General features: G+C 37.8%; 1 protein-coding gene and 1 pseudogene across 1 annotated transcript in view; both read left to right on the forward strand.

Moving 5' to 3' along the window:
- Positions 1-6,752: 6,752 nt before the first annotated feature.
- Positions 6,753-7,274, forward strand: LOC112395888 (dynein light chain roadblock-type 1 pseudogene; annotated as a pseudogene).
- A 3,024-nt stretch (positions 7,275-10,298) lies between these two features.
- Positions 10,299-19,433, forward strand: part of CDKL5 (cyclin dependent kinase like 5) — a 52,569-nt gene continuing 43,434 nt past the window's right edge. Inside the window, exons 1-5 of the mRNA XM_024739336.1 lie at positions 10,299-10,472; positions 11,341-11,461; positions 11,680-11,799; positions 13,590-13,649; positions 15,920-16,010. Of these exons, the coding sequence (XP_024595104.1) occupies positions 10,299-10,472; positions 11,341-11,461; positions 11,680-11,799; positions 13,590-13,649; positions 15,920-16,010 (566 nt within the window). The remainder of the gene's footprint in view (positions 10,473-11,340; positions 11,462-11,679; positions 11,800-13,589; positions 13,650-15,919; positions 16,011-19,433) is intronic.

The raw sequence follows: 19,433 nt of genomic DNA on the forward strand, positions 1-19,433 counted from the left end.
GTCCCAGAATCATGTCACACACATTGCCCCTACTGCCAGGTGGCCCCCCTGTTTCATGCTCTGACATGGGCCCTGTGAGTACCCAGTTCCCAGTTGACCCCCCTGATGTGGGCTGGGCTGGTTTACTGCCTATGCTACTGTCAGCCTTTGCCACTGCTGCTTCCTGCCTTCTGATAGGTAGTACCTCTCTCCTTTCCTAATCTGTGCTCCAGCATTCTCCAACAGTTTTCTTGAAGTAGGGAGAATATTTCCCTTGTGTAACCATTTCACAAAGGAGTGTTGACTTTGTTGTCTGTTTGTTACAGATATTCTGGGGCTACTCCAAAGCCCATGGTTTTGTTATAGTCTCTTTTCTTTAAACTCAGTTTGAATGGGGATTAGGGGAATTCCCTGGCGGTCCAGTAGTTAGGACTTGGCGCTTTCACTGCCGGGCCCGGGTTCAATCCCTGGTCTGGGAACTAAGATCCCGCACTACGAGGTGCGACCGTAATCTGAGAAGTACTCCTGGTACTGCATTTAGGATCTCCCCTCCCCCTTTGGCCCCATTTAGGTTCTTTTCTCTTGTGTATCTTGCTTAGGAAACATTTCTTCCTTGAAGGCATCTTCATCTTTCTCCTCCCTGTCCCCAAACTATTTTCTACCTTCCCAGACATGCCTGAACTTGAGGGTTACACAGCTTAGACTTTCAAGCTAGGATTCTGACCATTACTCAAAACCTTGGGGCCAAATGTATTCTAGAATTCATAACTTTTAGATTTTAGAATGGAAATATGGCATGTCACTTTAGCATCCTGTAATCAGGTATTATTTCTACAGCACAATATATGAATATTCATACTAAGTAGGATAAACAAAGATTGTCAGTGGTATCGTATTAGTTCAGGATTTGCCTCTAAAGAGATTTGCCGTAAAGTTAGAAAAAGTATTCAATTTTTAGACTGATTTTTTTTTTTTTTTTTTTTGGATTTTGGAATCCGGATAAGGGATTATGAACCTATGTCGTTCCTTGTATATACATATGTAAACATGATGGTTAGAATTTCCTGGTTAAATCTAAAGCTATTATAAAAACTCCTTTAACATGAAATATTGCCTTCTCTGCTCCCATGCCAATTGATCCATTAGAGTTAATGTGATTTCTGTCCTTTCTCTGTGTCTGTGGGGGTTATCATGAGTGGAGTTGATGATACGAAAGGGTGTATTGGCTCAGCATAAGTTCTCCATCCCAGTACAGCTACACTACATGGGATGGACAGACGGACGTGCCAAAGGAGGACAGCAGGAACATGCAGCAGCCGCTGTTCAAAGAGAAGATCAGACACCCTTAGAGTTCCCTGCAACTTGACTGTGACCTGCATTGTGCATGCCTGGCATATGACCTCTGCTTACAGAGGTGACTCACATGCAGCCTGGGGAATAAAATGCTCTTTTAAACCAAAGCTTCAGGCCAAACTTTAAAATATCAACTGCTACAGATGTTGCATAAAGGCTCCTCTGCACGCTGATGTGGTTAATTCCTTTTTACCCTTTTAAACTACTTCTTCCTCAGTATGTAGTGTTAGAGTTAAAATGACAGTGCATTTATATGTCGTATCTATAAGTCTGTTTTACATATGTACTTTGCAGTAAGGAGTATAAGAAAATACAAGCAGAAAATTAGGTTCATGCTGGTCAAGTAAGCCTTTTCTTCTTTAAGTTTCTTTTTCTTGATCCTTTCAACAAGAAAATGTGATATTGAATATTCCATCCTTGGACTTCTTATGCAGAAGTACTTAAAGTGGAAAGTGAAATTGGTGTGTTTTCAGTGTTCTTAGAATTTTTTGAATAGTGGTTTGAAAGCTTTAATTTTACCCTATTCACCATTGTTTACATTCTAGAAAATGAAGAAGTCAAGGAAACGACTTTACGAGAGCTTAAAATGCTTCGTACTCTCAAGCAGGAAAACATTGTGGAGTTAAAGGAAGCCTTTCGTCGGAGGGGGAAATTGTACTTGGTGTTTGAGTATGTTGAAAAAGTAAGTCACTAACTGACGCAATAGAGATTTGCCTCATTCTTTTATTTAGGGCTGTTTCTGAAACTATTAAAGAAAGTATTATTATCTAGTATGATTTGTCATTGTGCTCGTAATCTGACTTTAAAAATGACAGTAGTACCCATAATCATTAGAAGTCCTGAAAATATACTGAAGGATTTTGTACAATTTAACTGTAGAGAGATAATCTTAAATTTAAACAATGTATTGGTTTGGCTTCTGAAGTCTTAGACTCTATCTTCACCAAGTAATTTTTAGACTTGGTTTATTTTAATTAAACCTAAGCAAGGCCTCTGAGGGAGAGGCACGTAAATTGTCAGTGATGACAGGCATAGGATGGGTGTCTGAATCAGACCTAGAGTGGCTAATGAGTGGGCTCATGAAGCAGCCTTTTGTGAATTGCCAGTGCCGTGGCTTTATCTGAGGGAAGAAGATGTGCCAGGAGCCATAAGGTAAAGCTTGAGGAGGTAGATGAGACCACAAGTAAGGAATTAGAAGCATGGGAGAAAAGCAAAAAATCACACATTGTTCAAGTTGTCTCTGTAATTGCTTCAATTTTTTTTTTTAATTGTTAACTCGTAGTGACAGTTTTAATCATATGACCTAAGGGCAAATGTCCGATACAGTGAACATATTGTGTGCCTAGGAATTTCTTGGACAGCAGATGGCTTATTACAGGTGGTTATTGTCAAGAACTAAGTGCCTTAACAAGAGTAGAATAAACTGGAGTCAGACAGAACTTTTAGAGGTTTCCTTCATGAGTAAAGGTGGATCCTCCTGAATTCCTGTTATTATCTAAAGAAGATTAAGACTGGAGAGGTTTATCTTTGCCTTAGTCAATTCCCAGGTGCTTTTTATGTCATAAATGACAGAGTATCACCACCAGCACCATCATCATGAAATGGAAAGTAGTGTTGCCAAGATGGGTGACCAGTAATGTGGCTTTTTAATTAATTCAACCATTACAACTTATTTTTCTAATTAATATATATATAGTGATTTCATTACAAGCAAAACTTGAAAAAATATTACAAGGCTCTTTGTTGTTTTAAAACACTGTTTTATGTTTCTTTTCAAAAATCTATTTAAAAGCTTCTTTTTCTGTGTCAGTTTACGTGTTTTCCTAAGGGGCACTTCCCACCAAAATAAAACTGAAGTTTGATATTTAAAAAAAAGTTATAAAAAAGGATTGCTGTAAAAGCAGATGCTTACTTTTTAGTTGTCAAAAATAATCATGCAGTTTGCAGTTTTCACTGCCAAATAATAAAATTCTGACAGATCTATTTCAGTTATCTTTTTTATTTCTGTTCTACTCATGGTGATTGTTCATGGTTAATAGCAATTTCATATGAAAAATGGAGAAATTACCTCTGTGTATCAGACACTATGTAATGTCTGCAATCTCTGCTGGTAAGTGGCAGAGCTGCTACCAGAACTCCAGTCCTCTGACCTGCAAGCCTGGGATTCTTGTGCTGGCCTTATAGTTTTTCAGTGCAAGGTGACCATCACCCTCCCATCAGTGGCGATGCCTAATGATTGACAATGAGTCTCCAGAGGGCAAGGAGAAAGATACTCTTAGGGGTAGGGGGTTGTAACAGAGACGCAGGATTACAGTGGCTTAAACAAAATAGAAGTTTCTCTCTCAGGTACAAATACAAAGGTAGGCGGGTATGGTAACTCTGCTCCACAGCCATAGGAGATCCAGGTTGCTTCTGCCTTTCTGCTCTACCACCCCTGAAATTTGTCCTCAAGGTCAAGGTGGAGCTCCAGCTATCACATCCCATTGGCCAGGACTTAGTTGCATGGCCACACTAGCTGCAAGGCAGAAAGAAAATGTACTCTTCATTCTGGACACTTAGGCATCCACTTACAAGTTGTATTACTCTAGTAAGGGAAGAATGGATATTGGGGGACATTCTTCTCTATAACTCAGGAATTTAGAGTTTAATATGAAATGAGACATACAATTTATGTTCTTTATTACAAAGCCCTCTTATTCCTCCTGTGCATTTGGGACTTCCTGTGCATTTGTTGATTGAAAAAGACAATCTGAGTGGAGAATCACTAAAAAATGATGCATATATACTTTAAACATTTTGTTTTAACTTAAAACATATCAATATACATTCACTTTCCACACTCTCTTTAGAGGCAGGGTCAAGGCCTTTTGAGTATTGATCTTCTGGTTGGAATTCTGATGGGTTTTCTTACATACATCCTACCCATAATGTATCGATGATATCCTGTGTCAGTTTCTTTAAAGTGAAGTGAAAACCTAAAAACATTGCAAAGGAATGGCAAGTAAACAGTTTATTGCAATATATTATTGTGCACGTTGGGATGGAGGAAAGCAGAAAGAGCTGAGGAAGCAGGGGCAGGACTATTTCAGCTGAGAATCTTTGAGAGTAGCATAGGATAAGGGTACAAAATTGTGCGCTTCAGAGATGACTGGCCTGAGTTTAAGCCAAACTCCATTATTTACCAGCTGTGTGGTCCTGGCACTGTCCTTGGCTTCTCTCCATGATGATTCCTGACTCGTGGCCCTGGCGATCGTGGGAAAATATCCAGTTTCTTGGATCCAGATCCTTGGGCCTCCCTTTACCCAGCACCACCCCCGCCCAGCCTGGACGCATTGACCCAATCGTTTCCTAGGACACACCCTCCCCACCTCCTTTGGACCTGCGCCCTGTCCTGGACCAGGAGTTGGCCTCATTCCCCATCAGCTTCCAAGGTCTGACCCTGGCCTCTACAACCCTGAAGCGGGCTAACCTGACACATTGCTGTGGCTGACAGGGTCTTGGTGCTCCGGCCAGGTGTCAGGCCTGAGCTCTGAGGTGGGAGAGCCGAGTTCAGGACATTGGACCACCAGAGCCCTCCTGGCCCCACATAATATCAGTCAGCAAGAGCTCTCCCAGAGATCTCTGTCTCAACGCTAAGACCCAGCTCCACTCAACGACCAGTAAGCTACAGTGCTGGACACCCCATGCCAAACAACTAGCAAGACAGGAACACAACCCCACCCATTAGCAGAGAGGCTACCTAAAATCATAATAAGTTCACAGACACCCCAAAACACACCACCAAAAAACTCTGCAATCCAGAAGGGAGGGGCAGGACCTATTTAAAGTGATGAAAGGGAAAAACCTACAACCAAGATTACTCTACCCAGCAAGGAACTCATTCAGAGTCAAGAAAGAAATTAAAACCTCTACAGACAAGCAAAAGCTGAGAAAATTCAGCACCACCAAACCAGCTTTACAACAAATGCTAAAGGAACTTCTCTAGGCAGGAAACACAAGAGAAGGAAAAGACCTACAATAACAAACCCCAAACAATTAAGAAAATGGTAATAGGAGCATACATATCAATAATTACCTTAAATGTAAATGGATTAAATGCTCCAACCAAATGACATAGACTGGCTGAATGGATACAAAAACAAGACCCGTATATATGCAGTCAACAAGAGACCCACTTCAGACCTAGGGACACATACAGACTGAAAGTGAGAGGATGGAAAAAGATATTCCATTCAAATGGAAATCAAAAGAAAGCTGGAGTAGCAATTCTCATATCAGACAAAATAGATTTTAAAATAAAGACTATTAGAAGAGACAAAGAAGGACACTGCATAATGATCAAGGGGTCAATCCAAGAAAAAGATATAACAATTGTAAATATTTATGCATCCAACATAGTCACACCTCAGGCAAATGCTAACAGCCATAAAAGGGGAAATCGAAAGTAACACAGTTATAGTAGGGGACTTAAACACCCCACTTTCACCAGTGGACAGATCATCCAAAATGAAAATAAATAAGGAAACCTAAGCTTTAAATGAAATATTAAACAAGATGGACTTAATTGATATTTATAGGGCATTCCATCCAAAAACAACAGAATACACATTCTTCTCAAGTGGTCATGGAACATTCTCCAGGATAGAGCATATCTTGGGTCACAAATCAAGCCTTGGTAAATTTAAGAAAATTAAAATCGTATCAAGTATCTTTTCTGACCACAACGCTATGAGACTAGATATCAGTTACAGGAAAAAGAGTGTAAAAAATACAAACACGTGGAGGCTAAGCAATATGCTACTAAATAGCCAAGAGATCACTGAAGAAATCAAAGAGGAGACTGAAAAATACCTTGAAACAAACGACAATGAAAACACGACGACCCAAAACCTGTGGGATGCAGCAAAAACAGTTCTAAGAGGGAAGTTTATAGCAATACAAGCCTACCTCAAGAGACAAAAAAAATCTCAAACAACCTAACCTTATACCTAAAGCAATCAGAGAAGGAAGTACAAAAAAACCCCAAAGTTAGCAGAAGGAAAGAAATCATAAAGATCAGATCAGAAATAAATGAAAAATGAATGAAGGAAACGATCACAAAGATCAATAAAACTAAAAGCTGGTTCTTTGAGAAGATAAACAACGTTGATAAACCATTGGCCTGACTCATCAAGAAAAAAAGGGAGAAGACTCAAATCAAGCGAATTAGAAATGAAAAAGGAGAAGTAACAGCTCACACTGCAGAAATACAAAGAATCATGGGAGATTACTACAAGCAACTATATGCCAATAAAATGGACAACCTGGGAGAAATGGACAGTTTCTTAGAAAAGTACAACCTTCCAAGACTGAACCAGGAAGAAATAGAAAATATGAACAGACCAGTCACAAGTAAGGAAATTGAAACTGTGATTAAAAATCTTCCAACAGGGACTGAGCTGAGGGCTGGTGATGTGGAGCTACTGGATCGGTCCAAGATGGTAGAGGTGGAGGAGACACTGAAGCGACTTCAGAACCAGAAGTGCATGCAGGGAATCATCGTGGTGGACACAGAAGGCATTCCCATCAAGAGCACCATGGACAATCCCAACACCACACAGTACACCAACCTCATGCACAACTTCATCTAGAAGACCCGGAGCACCGTGTGTGAAATTGACCCCCAGAATGACCTCACCTTCCTTCGAATTCGCTCCAAGAAAAATGAAATTATGGTTGCACCCTATAAAGACTATTTCCTGATTGTGATTGAGAACCAACCAAATAAGCCGCTCTGTTGGCTCCCTGCGTCATTCCTTAATTTAATGCCCCTCAAGAATAATAGCGTTAATCATGTCAACTGGCTGGCATATGGAAGTCACCTTAGAGCCCTCTCAGACCAATCTGGCTGCAGCTCCACCTACCCCACCAAAGTCAACCCTCTTCTGTCCAGTCGCACCTGATTTTCCAGGAGGAAAATCACATCCAGGTTTATGGAGCAAGAGACTGTGAGAAGCCCACACACCCTGTTTCCTTCTGACTTTGAGTTCACTTTGTTGCCCTTGAAAAAGGCTGTTTTTCTTTAACTAAAAATAACCAAAACACTTAAAAAAATAATCTTCCAACAAACAAAAACCAAGGAACAGATAGCTTCACAGGTGAATTCTGTCAAACATTGAGAGAAGAGCTAACACCTAACCTTCTGAAACTCTTCCAAAATATAGCAGAGGGAGGAACACTCCCAAACTCATTCTACGAGGCCACCATCACCCTGATAACAAAAACAGGCAAAGATGTCACAAAAAAGAAAAGTACAGACCAATATCACTGATGAACATAGATGCAAAAATCCTCAACAAAATGTTAGCAAACAGAATCCAACAGCACATTAAAAGGATCATACACCATGATCAAGTGGGGTTTATCCCAGGAATGCAAGGATTCTTCAATATATGAAGTCAATGAATATGATACACCATACTAACAAATTGAAGGATAAAATCCATATGATAATCTCATTAGATGCAGAAAAACCTTTCGACAAAATTCAACACTCACTTACAATAAAAACCCTCCAGAAAGTAGGCACAGAGGGAACTTAACTCAACAAAATAAAGGCCATATATGACAAACCCACAGCCAACATCGTTCTCAATGGTGAAAAACTGAAACCATTTCCTCTAAGATCAGGAACAAGACAAGGTTGCCCACTCTCACCACTATTATTCAACATAGTTTTGGAAGTTTTAGGCACAGCAATCAGAGAAGAAAAAAATCCAAATCGGTAAAGAAAAAGTAAAACTGTCACTGCAGATGATATGATAGTATACGCAGAGAATCCTAAAGATGCTACCAGAAAACTACTAGAATTAATCAATGAATTTGTTAAAGTAGCAGGATACAAAATTAGTGCACAGAAATGTCTTGCATTCCTATACACTAATGATGAAAAATCTGAAAGAGAAATTAAGGAAACACTCCCATTTACCATTGCAACAAAAAGAATGAAATACCCAGGAACAAACCTACCTAAGGAGACAGAAGACCTGTATGCAGAAAACTACAAGACACTGATGAAAGAAATTAAAGATGATACAAACAGATGGAGAGATATACCATGTTCTTGGATTGTAAGCATCAACATTGTGAAAATGACTATACTACCCAAAGCAATCTACAGATTCAGTGCAATCCCTATCAAACTACCAATGGCACTTTTCACAGAACTGGAACAAAAAATTTCACAATTTTTATAGAAACACAAAAGACCCCGAATAGACAAAGCGCTGTTAGTGGGAATGTAAATTGATGCAGCCACTATGGAAAACAGTATGGAGGTTCCTTAAAAGATGAAAAATAGAAATACCATACAACCCAGCAATCCCACTACTGGGAATATACCCTGAGAAAACCATAATTCAAAGCGTCATGGACCACAATGTTCATTGCAGCACTGTTTACAATAGCCAGGGCATGGAAGCACCCTAAGTGTCCATTGACAGATGAAGGGATAAAGAAGATGTGGTAACATATATACAATGGAATATTACTCAGCCATAAAAAGAAACGAAATTGAGCTATTTGTAGTGAGGTGGATGGACCTAGAGTCTGTCATACAGAGTGAAGTAAGTCAGAAAGAGAAAAACAAATACTGTATGCTAACACATATGTATGGAATCGAAAAAAAATGGTTCTGATGAACTGAGGGGCAGGACAGGAATAAAGAAAGACAGAGACGTAGAGAATGGACTTGAGGACACGGGGAGTGGGAAGGGTAATCTGGGACGAAGTGAGAGAGTGGCATGGACAAATATACACTACCAAACGTAAAATAGATAGCTAGTGGGAAGCAGCCACATAGCACAGGGAGATCAGCTCGGTGCTTTGTGACCACCTAGAGGGGTGGGATAGGGAGGGTGGCAGGAAGACGCAAGAGGGAGGGGATATGAGGATATATGTATACGTATAGCTGATTCACTTCGTTATTACAGCAGAAACTAACACAACATTGTAAAGCAATTATACTCCAATAAAGATGTTAAAAAACAAAAAAAATTGCAAAGTAGTTTCAGTGAAGAATCTGTACCACACCACCGTCCCTTGCCAGTGTTTTATAGTTGTTGCACTCACAATCGATTAGATAGCATTATGTGTGGTAGCTTTCCTTTATTACGTCTTTTCAAAGTATTAAACTTCATTTTCTTGTAAACAGCAAATCTCTTTTTTAAAAACATTATTTCATTGGTTTATATGACATTTAATTATATTAAAATAACAAGGGCATCTGTTATAAATACATATGGGAGTATTATAAACACCTGATTGTTTATATGAATACAACTTGACTGGTGGGAACAACATTGTAAAGTTGTAGTAGAGCAGCAACTTTTTGGTCTTAGGACTCCATTTACAGTCTTAACATTATTGGGAACCCTAAGAGCTTTGTATTTATGTGAGTTTTATCTATTAATGTTTATCATATTAGAAGTCAAAACTGAGCAATATAAAAATATTAATTCATTTAAAAATAATAATAGACCCATTACATGTTAACATAAATGCCTGTGTATCAGTCATTCTTTCAAGTAAAAATGGTGTACCCGAAGAAAAATGACTAGTTCAGTTTATAACTCTGTTACCCAAGTGCTTTTCCCCATGACAGCTATCGTATTTTGATATGCAGCAGAAGTGCTTTATGCGTATTCCTCATTTTATCATGTAGATTCCTAAAAAGACATGTACTCAAGAACTGAAATTTAATAAAAGTAATAATTTTTACTGCTTCATCAAAAACATCCTTTACTAAAATTGGCCTTTTTTTTTTTTTTTTTTTAACTGTAAGGTTATGGCATTGAAGAATCCAATGCCTTGATTCATGCTAAGGTACCACCAGTTTACCCATCATTGCTTTGTGCCATCAGTGTAAATACCAACACAGTGAAAAAAGACAAATAACTGAGTGCTGTCATGAATATAGTTTTGACTTCATGGGTCCTCTGAGACACCCCCCTCCTCCGAGATCCACAGATCACACTTTGAGAACTGCTGTCCTAGATGGTCATCTACAAACGATAAGCTCTAATCATGCTGTAGACCGTAGTCTTATGCTTTACAGAGGGAGTGGAGAATATTTAGTTAATCTGGAAATTCAGCAGAAATTGGTTAAGTGGAATTTCTACTTAAAAAATGTGCTTGGGGCTTCCCTGGTGGCGCAGTGGTTGGGAGTCTCCCTGCCGATGCAGGGGACACGGGTTCGTGCTCCGGTCCAGGAAGATCCTACATGCCATGGAGTGGCTGGGCCTGTGAGCCATGGCCGCTGAGCCTGTGCGTCCGGAGCCTGTGCTCCGCAAGGGGAGAGGCCACGGCGGTGAGAGGCCTGCGTACCGCAAAAAAAAAAATTTAAAAATTTAAAAAATAAAATAAATGTGCATGAGTTTTAGAATGGTTTCTGAGTCCAGATTAAGATTTTTGAATATTGGTTTGTTTGGAGTCTGTGAATTTTTATTTCAGCCATATTTTGTAGCCTGTTTAAATATTTGTTCTGATTATATTGATCACTGCTAACCTTAGGGATCATTTAAGAATATTTTCCAGGTCTCCCAGAAATATTTCAAGGCTTGATTTTATCGCAAAGTTCTTTTGGAGATGCACAGTGCACTATGTTAAAATGACTGTTTCCCCTCTCCTCTATACATTACAGTGTCTTTTCTCTACTTTGTGTTGTTTTTCCCTCGGAATTAGGCTAAAATGATGCCTGATAGATTTTAGGTAGAATGAAAAATGCACAGGGTTATTATTTGAGATAGCATTGGGGAGTAGTAAAAATGGAATTTCTCTTAAAAGAGAACCTTGATTCAATACAATATGCTGCTTCACAAGAAAGGTTGTAGATGGAAAGCAAAGCAATTTTTAAAAAATGCATGCTGTGTATTAGATGAATTATCATCCAAGGTGCTTTTTTAAATTGTTAATACATGATTTATGGGCCACCTAATTTTGGAGATCATTGGCTCTCTATTTAATTTTTAGAATATGCTTGAATTGCTGGAAGAAATGCCAAATGGAGTTCCACCTGAAAAAGTAAAAAGTTATATCTATCAGCTAATCAAAGCTATTCACTGGTGCCATAAGAATGATATTGTTCATCGAGGTAAGTATGGAATTTTTGAAATGGAAAATATTAAAATATCAAATAAAGTTAACAAAATATTTCACACAGGCACTGACATTCCATTTAAATTAAATACATTTTGAAAGTATAGGATATGAGACATTGTTTGGGCTCCAAGTCTCCTTTTGTATCACCAAAAGGATGGACTGCACATTTATTTGGATATTATGGTGAGATCTCTGTGTTTGTAAAACCAGATCCACTTTCAACAGCAGAAGCACCTAGTGATAAAACGAACTCAACAAATGGAAACTTTGAAGCTTACTTGCAGGGGGAACTACCCTCTCCATTGCCTTTTGGTCCTGCAGGTAGAGCAGGTAATGTGAAACAAGCCAGAATCAGGCTTTAGACATGGTGCTAAGTCACTGGCCCCCATTGACAGCCACTTCTCATTTCCTCTTAGACCAAGATCTCTAGTATGTACCTTTACCTCCTGATTTTCCCTACCTGTTCATGAAAAGTGCCCATTGTTTGCAGGTTGTAGGCATGATGAACCTTGCATAAAGACCATGATTATACTTCCATAAACTGTTCTATTTTGTCCTTTATTGCCATGAAGTGGGTGGTTTATAGCAGTAAAAGGGAAATTACTTGCTCAGCAAGATCTTTAATCTATATACCATTTATCTTTTCCTGATAATCTCTTGCATTCAAGGGACACAAATTGATACAATAATGAAGCTAAAAGATGTTTGTCAGAAAATGTTGCAGTATCCACTTCTTATCTTTGAATTATCAGATAAATGAATACTACATTTTAATTTATCTAAACAGGCACACAAGGATATCACTTTAAAAATAGCCTCACTTTGGGCTTCCCTGGTGGCGCAGTGGTTGAGAGTCTGCCTGCCGATGCAGGGGACACAGGTTCGTGCCCCGGTCTGGGAAGATCCCATATGCTACGGAGCGGCTGGGCCCGTGAGCCATGGCCGCTGAGCCTGCGCGTCTGGAGCCTGTGCTCCACAACGGGAGAGGCCACAACAGTGAAAGGCCCGCGTACCGCAAAAAAAAAAAAAAAAAAAAAAAAAAAAAAAAAAAAGCCTCACTTTAAGAATAGCTTAAAGGTCATGTGAAGAATGCCAACTCCTATTATTTCTGGAAAGAGTTTGTATTTCTCTTGCATTTGACTTTCATAGCAGTTACATTATGAAGGTTGTTGGCAGCTTGGAGAGATGTCTTGGTCACCTGGACATCTAGTGTCTAGGGTAATGATTCTAATAACAGTCTCTACTACAGTTTGAGGATATTAAGAAACTGATTTAGCTGCATTTCCATAGTGATACTGAGATTTGGTTAAGTGTATAGTGAATTAATGGTTGTGAATTAATTCAGAAACCATGATTCTGAAATCTACAGATCTCACTCCTACCTCTTCCCTTTCTCCATTTTCACTTCTACCATATAATATAGATGATGGGCACTCTAAAAATAGAATTGTGAGATGCCTCCAAAGGGAGGGAATTAAACTGCATTTTCTGTGTATTTCTACTCCTTAATTCCCACCACATCTTCAAAAGATCCACAGAATAAATGAGAAATCTTATCTTGACTCATCCATCATAGCTTCAGCACTAGACATTTATGATTGTGAACCACATCATAGAAAACCTACAGAGATATATAAATATAGAAAGTATACAGAAAATCATAACGAACAATGTATCTTATTTGTATTTTTTTCTCCAGTAAATATAATGCTACCTACTTACTCATATATGTTTTTAAAGTATCTTGTGGGTGTAAACAGTTTATAGTCGATCTCCAAAAATTTGTATTATTAGTATTTTATAAAGTAAAAATAGTTCCTTAAAATGTGGTAGCCTAGATGTAATCAGTTTTAAATTCCTTTTAGAGGTCCAGTTAATACCTTTAAGATTTAAGGGGAAAAATGTTTTTGAAATGGTGGTCTACATGTTTTTCAAAAAAAAATTAATTGGAACTTTTGTGTACCAGCATAAAATGTGTTACTCTGCTTTTCACTGCCATAGTTTTCTATTCATATTACTCTGGATATTTCTAATTAGGTGCCATTACAGTGCTCTAACAGTATCAATCAGCAGTACATGGAACATTTTTTAATAATTGTTTTTTAATCTTGATACTCCAGATATAAAGCCAGAAAATCTCTTAATCAGCCATAATGATGTTTTGAAACTGTGTGACTTTGGTAAGTTAAAAAGAAATTGAGCCCTGTAAGTACAGAATTAATTTAATATAGCACCTAGGTGGCTTTTACAGGTGTATTAAAAGTATTTTTTATCTTTTGACTTAAATTAGCAAATGAACATTCTATTGGGTCATATATTAAAAAATTGATTGTGGGAAGAGTTCTACTCTCTTTGCATAGTATTGTCTACTATTTTAAAAAATTCATCATGCAGTATTTGTTTAATGAGAATTCAAAGCAAATACATGCATGTGCATATATTCATAAGCCCAGTGCTTAATGACCTCAGAGAAAGAATTTTCCAGAAAATACCACTATGGCCTTCTGACATGAGTTGGATTTTTAAAAAATTAATATTTAAAATATTGATAGAAATTGTTTCAGGCATAATCATAAACACTGAAAATATAACTATGTAAATACATATGTATTGTATATATGCAATAGTTATATATCTGTAAGGTTAAAAGACATTTTTAGAATGATTCCGTTTATTCCCTTTAAATGTTCAGTGGGGGACTTCCCTGGTGGTTCAGTGGTTAAGAAGCCTCCTTCCAATGCAGGGGATGCAGGTTCGATTCCTGGTCAGGGAACTAAGATCCCACATGCCATGGGGCAACTAAGCCCACGCACCACAGCTACTGTGCTCGCATGCCTCAACTAGAGAGCCTGCGTGCCACAAACTACAGAGCCCACGCACTCTGGAGCTCGCACGCCACAACTAGAGAGGAGCCCACGTGCCGCAACAAAGAGCCTGCGTGCTGCAACTAAGACCCGATGCAGCCAAAAAAATAAAAATATATTAAATTTTTTAAAATATTGCAAAGAAGAGTCCTGCTGTACCTAAACATCTTAAGAAGTACTTAGGAGCTGAAATTTGTCAAGCAAGTTATAAATAAAAAAGATGCATATAGAATGGTTAATAATAGGAAAAAAGTATCCTTAGTCTAGCATCATTTCTTAAGGAAAAGACAGCTTTAAACGGTCAGGAAGTTCCACATGATGGCCCCACATATGGCGTTCTGTGCCCTGCACATCCCCACCAAGAACCTCCTGATTGTTTTCCCTCCCAGAGTGTGTAGCTCCTTTGTCTGGCTTGAAGAATCCCACTAAAAAATATGAATAGGGCTTCCCTGGTGGCGCAGTGGTGGGGAATCCGCCTGCCAATGCAGGGGACATGGGTTCGAGCCCTGGTCCGGGAAGATCCCACATGCCGCGGAGCAACGAAGCCCGTGCGCCACAACTACTGAAGCCTGCGTGCCTACAGCCCACGAGCCGCAGCTGGAGAAAGCCCGCGCGCAGCAACGGGAATGCAATGCAGCCAAAAATAAATAAATAAAATAAATAATAAATTTTAAAAAAAAATATGAATATTTCTTCCAAATATGTCTTATAAAGAAGTGTTGATTAACTGAAGTTAGGGGGTTTGTTTTTGCTGTGTTTATTTTTTTTTTTTTTACTGTTCCACTTTAAGAAACACTATTTTCTATTTCTTGAAACTGACATACACCTTAACTTTTACCTTTAATTTTAATATTCTGGTTCTCTGTAACTATTTACAGTGAACCTATGTTGCTTTTGGTGAGTTAGGTGGGTAATTAACCTACTTGCCAGTTTATTTTGTGGCCCCCAAAACCTTTTGAAAGGGTTGTTACTTGCGGGGGGCGGGGGGTAGCAATAGAGTCTGTAAGGTAATTAAGATGTCTCTAATATGCTTCTCAGTCACATTAGGAGATAAAAATCATTTTAGCCTGCTTTGTTTCCATCATTGCCAAACCCTACCGATAGTTGTTTACATAATGGCCGAGCTGATCAGCACCAATAGATATACAAATACTATCTAAGGTCCCACATAGCAGAATTAACGACTATCTGCGACATGCTAATTTAGCTTTGACTTCTGGCTCTTGTGGAGTCTTCATTTTGTTTCTAAGATTTACACTTATTGGAAAAGCTCTGAATGCTTATAAAAGCATGCAATAACTTTGAAAACATAGATTTCTTTATCAGAGAGGAGAGGCTGGTTTTGTAGTGAATACACTGTATATTTTAATTGACGAATGAACAATGGACTAACTTTTTTAAATGACAAGGACACTGTTAATAAACAGCCCATTCAGTAACAATCATTATATTCTTTTGATGTTCCTTTAAGGTATTAATAGCACTGAAATATTTTGTCAACATGACAAATTAATTAATTCTAATTAATTCTTTAAAAAAATTAATTCTTTTTCAAAATTACACCTTTGGGCTTTGCTATCTTTCAGGTTTTGCTCGGAATCTCTCAGAAGGCAATAATGCTAATTATACAGAATATGTGGCCACCAGGTGGTATAGGTCTCCAGAACTCTTACTTGGGTGAGTTACCTTCCCAGAATAGAGTGACATCTACATATTTGCTGATCCTCTATTGTTAACTTTGGGATTATCTGTGGAAGATAAGAACTTGAGTTAAATAAATACCAGTTACCTATTGCAGTATAGCAAACCACCTAAAAACTTAATGACATAAAGCAAGCACCATTTTATTTGCTCACAATTCTGGGTGCCATCGGGTTGGGGGAGTCAGCTGTTTGAGTTCAACTGGATGATTCTTCTGCTGGTCTCAACTGGAGTTGCTCATATAGCTACAGTCAGCAGGTCATCTGGAGGCTGGTTGGTTTAGGTCCTCAGCTGGGACAAACTATCTGTGTTCCATGGGGACTCATCCTGCAGTGCGTTAGTCCAAGTTTCTTCATATAATAGCAGAAGAATTCCCTGAGCAGAGGGCAAGCCCAAAAGCAAAGGTGGTTTTCAAGCCTCTTTGCATGACTTTTGCCTCATTGGCCAAAGCACATTACTTGTCTAAGCCCTGATTCAAGGGATGGAGGAATAAACTTCGCCTCTTGATGGGAGGAGTGGCAGAGTCACATTACAAAGTGGCAGGTGTATGGAAATGGAGGGGAATTATTGCTGCCATCTTTGTTAATAGTCTTCCACATTAAGAATGTGTATATCCACAGAGTTTGACATTCCGGCTTATCTGTTCATGTATTCATTCATTCATTCAGCAGATACTTATGGAGTATCTCTTATGCCTAGCCACTTTTCTGTAAATATTGAACCTACTGATATTTTCCTTCCAAACATTGTGAATCCTGTTTGATGATAAATGGCTTTCCAGACTAATATATCGATAATTTTCTCAGCAACACTGCCACATCCATCCACTTTGTGCCACCCTTCCACTTTCAGTGGTATTTCACTCACCTGTCAACACCAGAAAAACATTTTCTGATAAGATACTTCTTCCTCTTACTATGTTTTAACTTCAGAACCTAAGAAAGGACCTGTGTAGTCTTGATCTCCATCACATAGTTTCACTAATAATTCTCTACCTATCGTAGTTGTAGTATTTTCTTATTTTTCCTAGATCGTATTTCCTTCTTTGGGACCATCAAAGAATTGAGGTAGAAGACACACTCTACAAATAAAATTAGATATGGTGGTAATGATGACCAGTGCTCGAATTGTTATAGGTTTCATGTCTTTTCTTTAGTGTGCCATACATGTATCTAGGGGATATGAGAAATTTAATTTTTTTTTTTATGTTTTTTTATGAGAAATTTAATTTTTAAAAGATATTTTTACAACACTGTAAACTATACTTCAATTAAAAAATTTTTTAATAAATAAAGGTACTTTTTATATAATAGAAATATAAATTTCTGTATTTCTTCTGAAGATCATGATGACTATATGTTTAAGCTACTCACTGAGGGTTTATTTTATTTATTTTTTACACAGCAGGTTCTTATTAGTTATCTATTTTATACATATTAGTGTATATATATGTCAATCCCAGTCTCCCAGTTCATCCCACGACCACCACCACCACCACCACCCCCCACTGAGGGTTTATTTTTATTTTTATTTTTTTACACTTGTGGTCAGTTGATTTTCTTAGTTTTTATTATTAAAAAAATTTTTTTTATTGGGGTATAATTGTTTTACAATGTTGTGTTAGTTTCTACTGTACAGTGAAGTAGAGTTCCCTGTACTATGCAGCAGGTTCTCATTGAGGGTTTATTTTGAAGTTAACAATTGATTTCCCAGGGTCTACCAACCATTTGGCGTTAAATCTTGTTTCATTGCTGACCTAGAGCCTATAAGAATTATTGGTGTCGGTTATTGAAAGCTTTACCTTTTTTTTTTAATCAAAAGCTTGTGCTTCATCCTGTGAAATAAATGGTGGCTAGTCACTTTATTATCCCTCCTTTTGTGGATAGATTTTAGAATTTCTGTGCTCATTTTTCAACTTGGATTTAGGATTGATTTTCTTTTGTGTTGTCTATGTTTCTTCTGTGTACCTGTCTGGACTCACTCTAATGTGTAGTCTATTCATCTGTTCATTCTTTTGGGAGGGATTGGGAGTTTGAAATTCCTGGACAGGATTTTCCAAAGAAGAAATGAGTACGAAGTAAATCATTCTTAGAACCCCATCTGAGGATTCAAGTATGGTAGAGGGACTCATTATAATATGGTTTTGTCTATAAGATGTCCCTGAGGAGTTCATTCTGAGGACAGCCTTATTATGAAGCTTCGGAGAGTATTTGCTGCCTAATAATACCTCCTGGAAAACTGAGCTATGTTTATAGCTCATTAACTGAGTTATGTTTAGAGCTATATGGGAGCTACCAAAAGTAGATGGGGACTCCAACTAATTTGAGCCAAATTGAATATTACTAATTAAATGATTGTCAAGTACTGGTTGAAGAACCATATTATTTGTATAAAAATCGCATTGAAATCAGTTGATATTTGGTTAACATGAAGAATTTACAGGTTTTTATACATTCTCAAGACTTTGTCCTTGACATTCAAAGTAGTTACAGCTGCATAAATTATTCAGATTAGTTGACACAAGAAAAATAGCTTACGGTGGGTATGTAAAGATTTTCCATAGTTTTCTCCATCTAGCACAAGTTTTGTCTTTCTTATACTTGTATGAAAGAAAGATCAGTATCCTTCCCTTCCCAGCAAGCTACCAAAAAAATCTAAATGAAGTTTCCTAGTATGGTTCTTGGGTTTTTATGGGAGGAAATGAGATAAATAAAATATTGACTTATTGTTACAATGATTTATCATCCTAGAAACATATTCTGTATTATGTTAAAAGTGCTTTAGAGTATTTGTTAAAAGTTTTATATTACTACTATAGCACTATGGCATTCTAGAATTTTAATTCCTTTTTTATTTTCAGATATTTTATTTTGGCTTTCCCTGCTTAAAACTTAGATAATTTATGTTTGAAACTAAAAAATATGATTTCTTAATCTGCCTTCTGTAATTTGATTTAAGGCTATAGATATTGCGGTATACATGTAAAGCTTTTTTGGGGATACGTAGATTTTCACGTATAGCTGATTAGCAACAGTAGTACTCCAAAAGCCTTCTGGTAAACTCAGACCTTGGAAGATAGCTATAAATCCCTAAAGAAGTGGAAAAAATGCTTTGAGGGAAATGCCTGTCATAAAGTCCTGTAAACAAAGGGTATAAATAGATTGAATTAAATAATCCAATAGCGTTTAGCACAATCTTAGCTGTTTTGACTCTGTGCAGTCAGAGGTTAAATAATATTAAGTGTTTGTTGTTTAAGAAGACACATTAGTCAGTGGTACATTTTAATAGGCTGAACTCAAAAAATGGATCAGTATAACTTGTTGACATTTAGAGAGCTAAAGGATAATTGCCTAGAAAATACATTTCTTGGGAGCATTTCATTCTCCAAGTGAGTGGTAA

The sequence above is a fragment of the Neophocaena asiaeorientalis genome, unplaced genomic scaffold (assembly GCF_003031525.2).
Source record: "Neophocaena asiaeorientalis asiaeorientalis breed wild unplaced genomic scaffold, Neophocaena_asiaeorientalis_V1.1 scaffold771, whole genome shotgun sequence".
Lineage (NCBI taxonomy): Eukaryota > Metazoa > Chordata > Mammalia > Artiodactyla > Phocoenidae > Neophocaena > Neophocaena asiaeorientalis.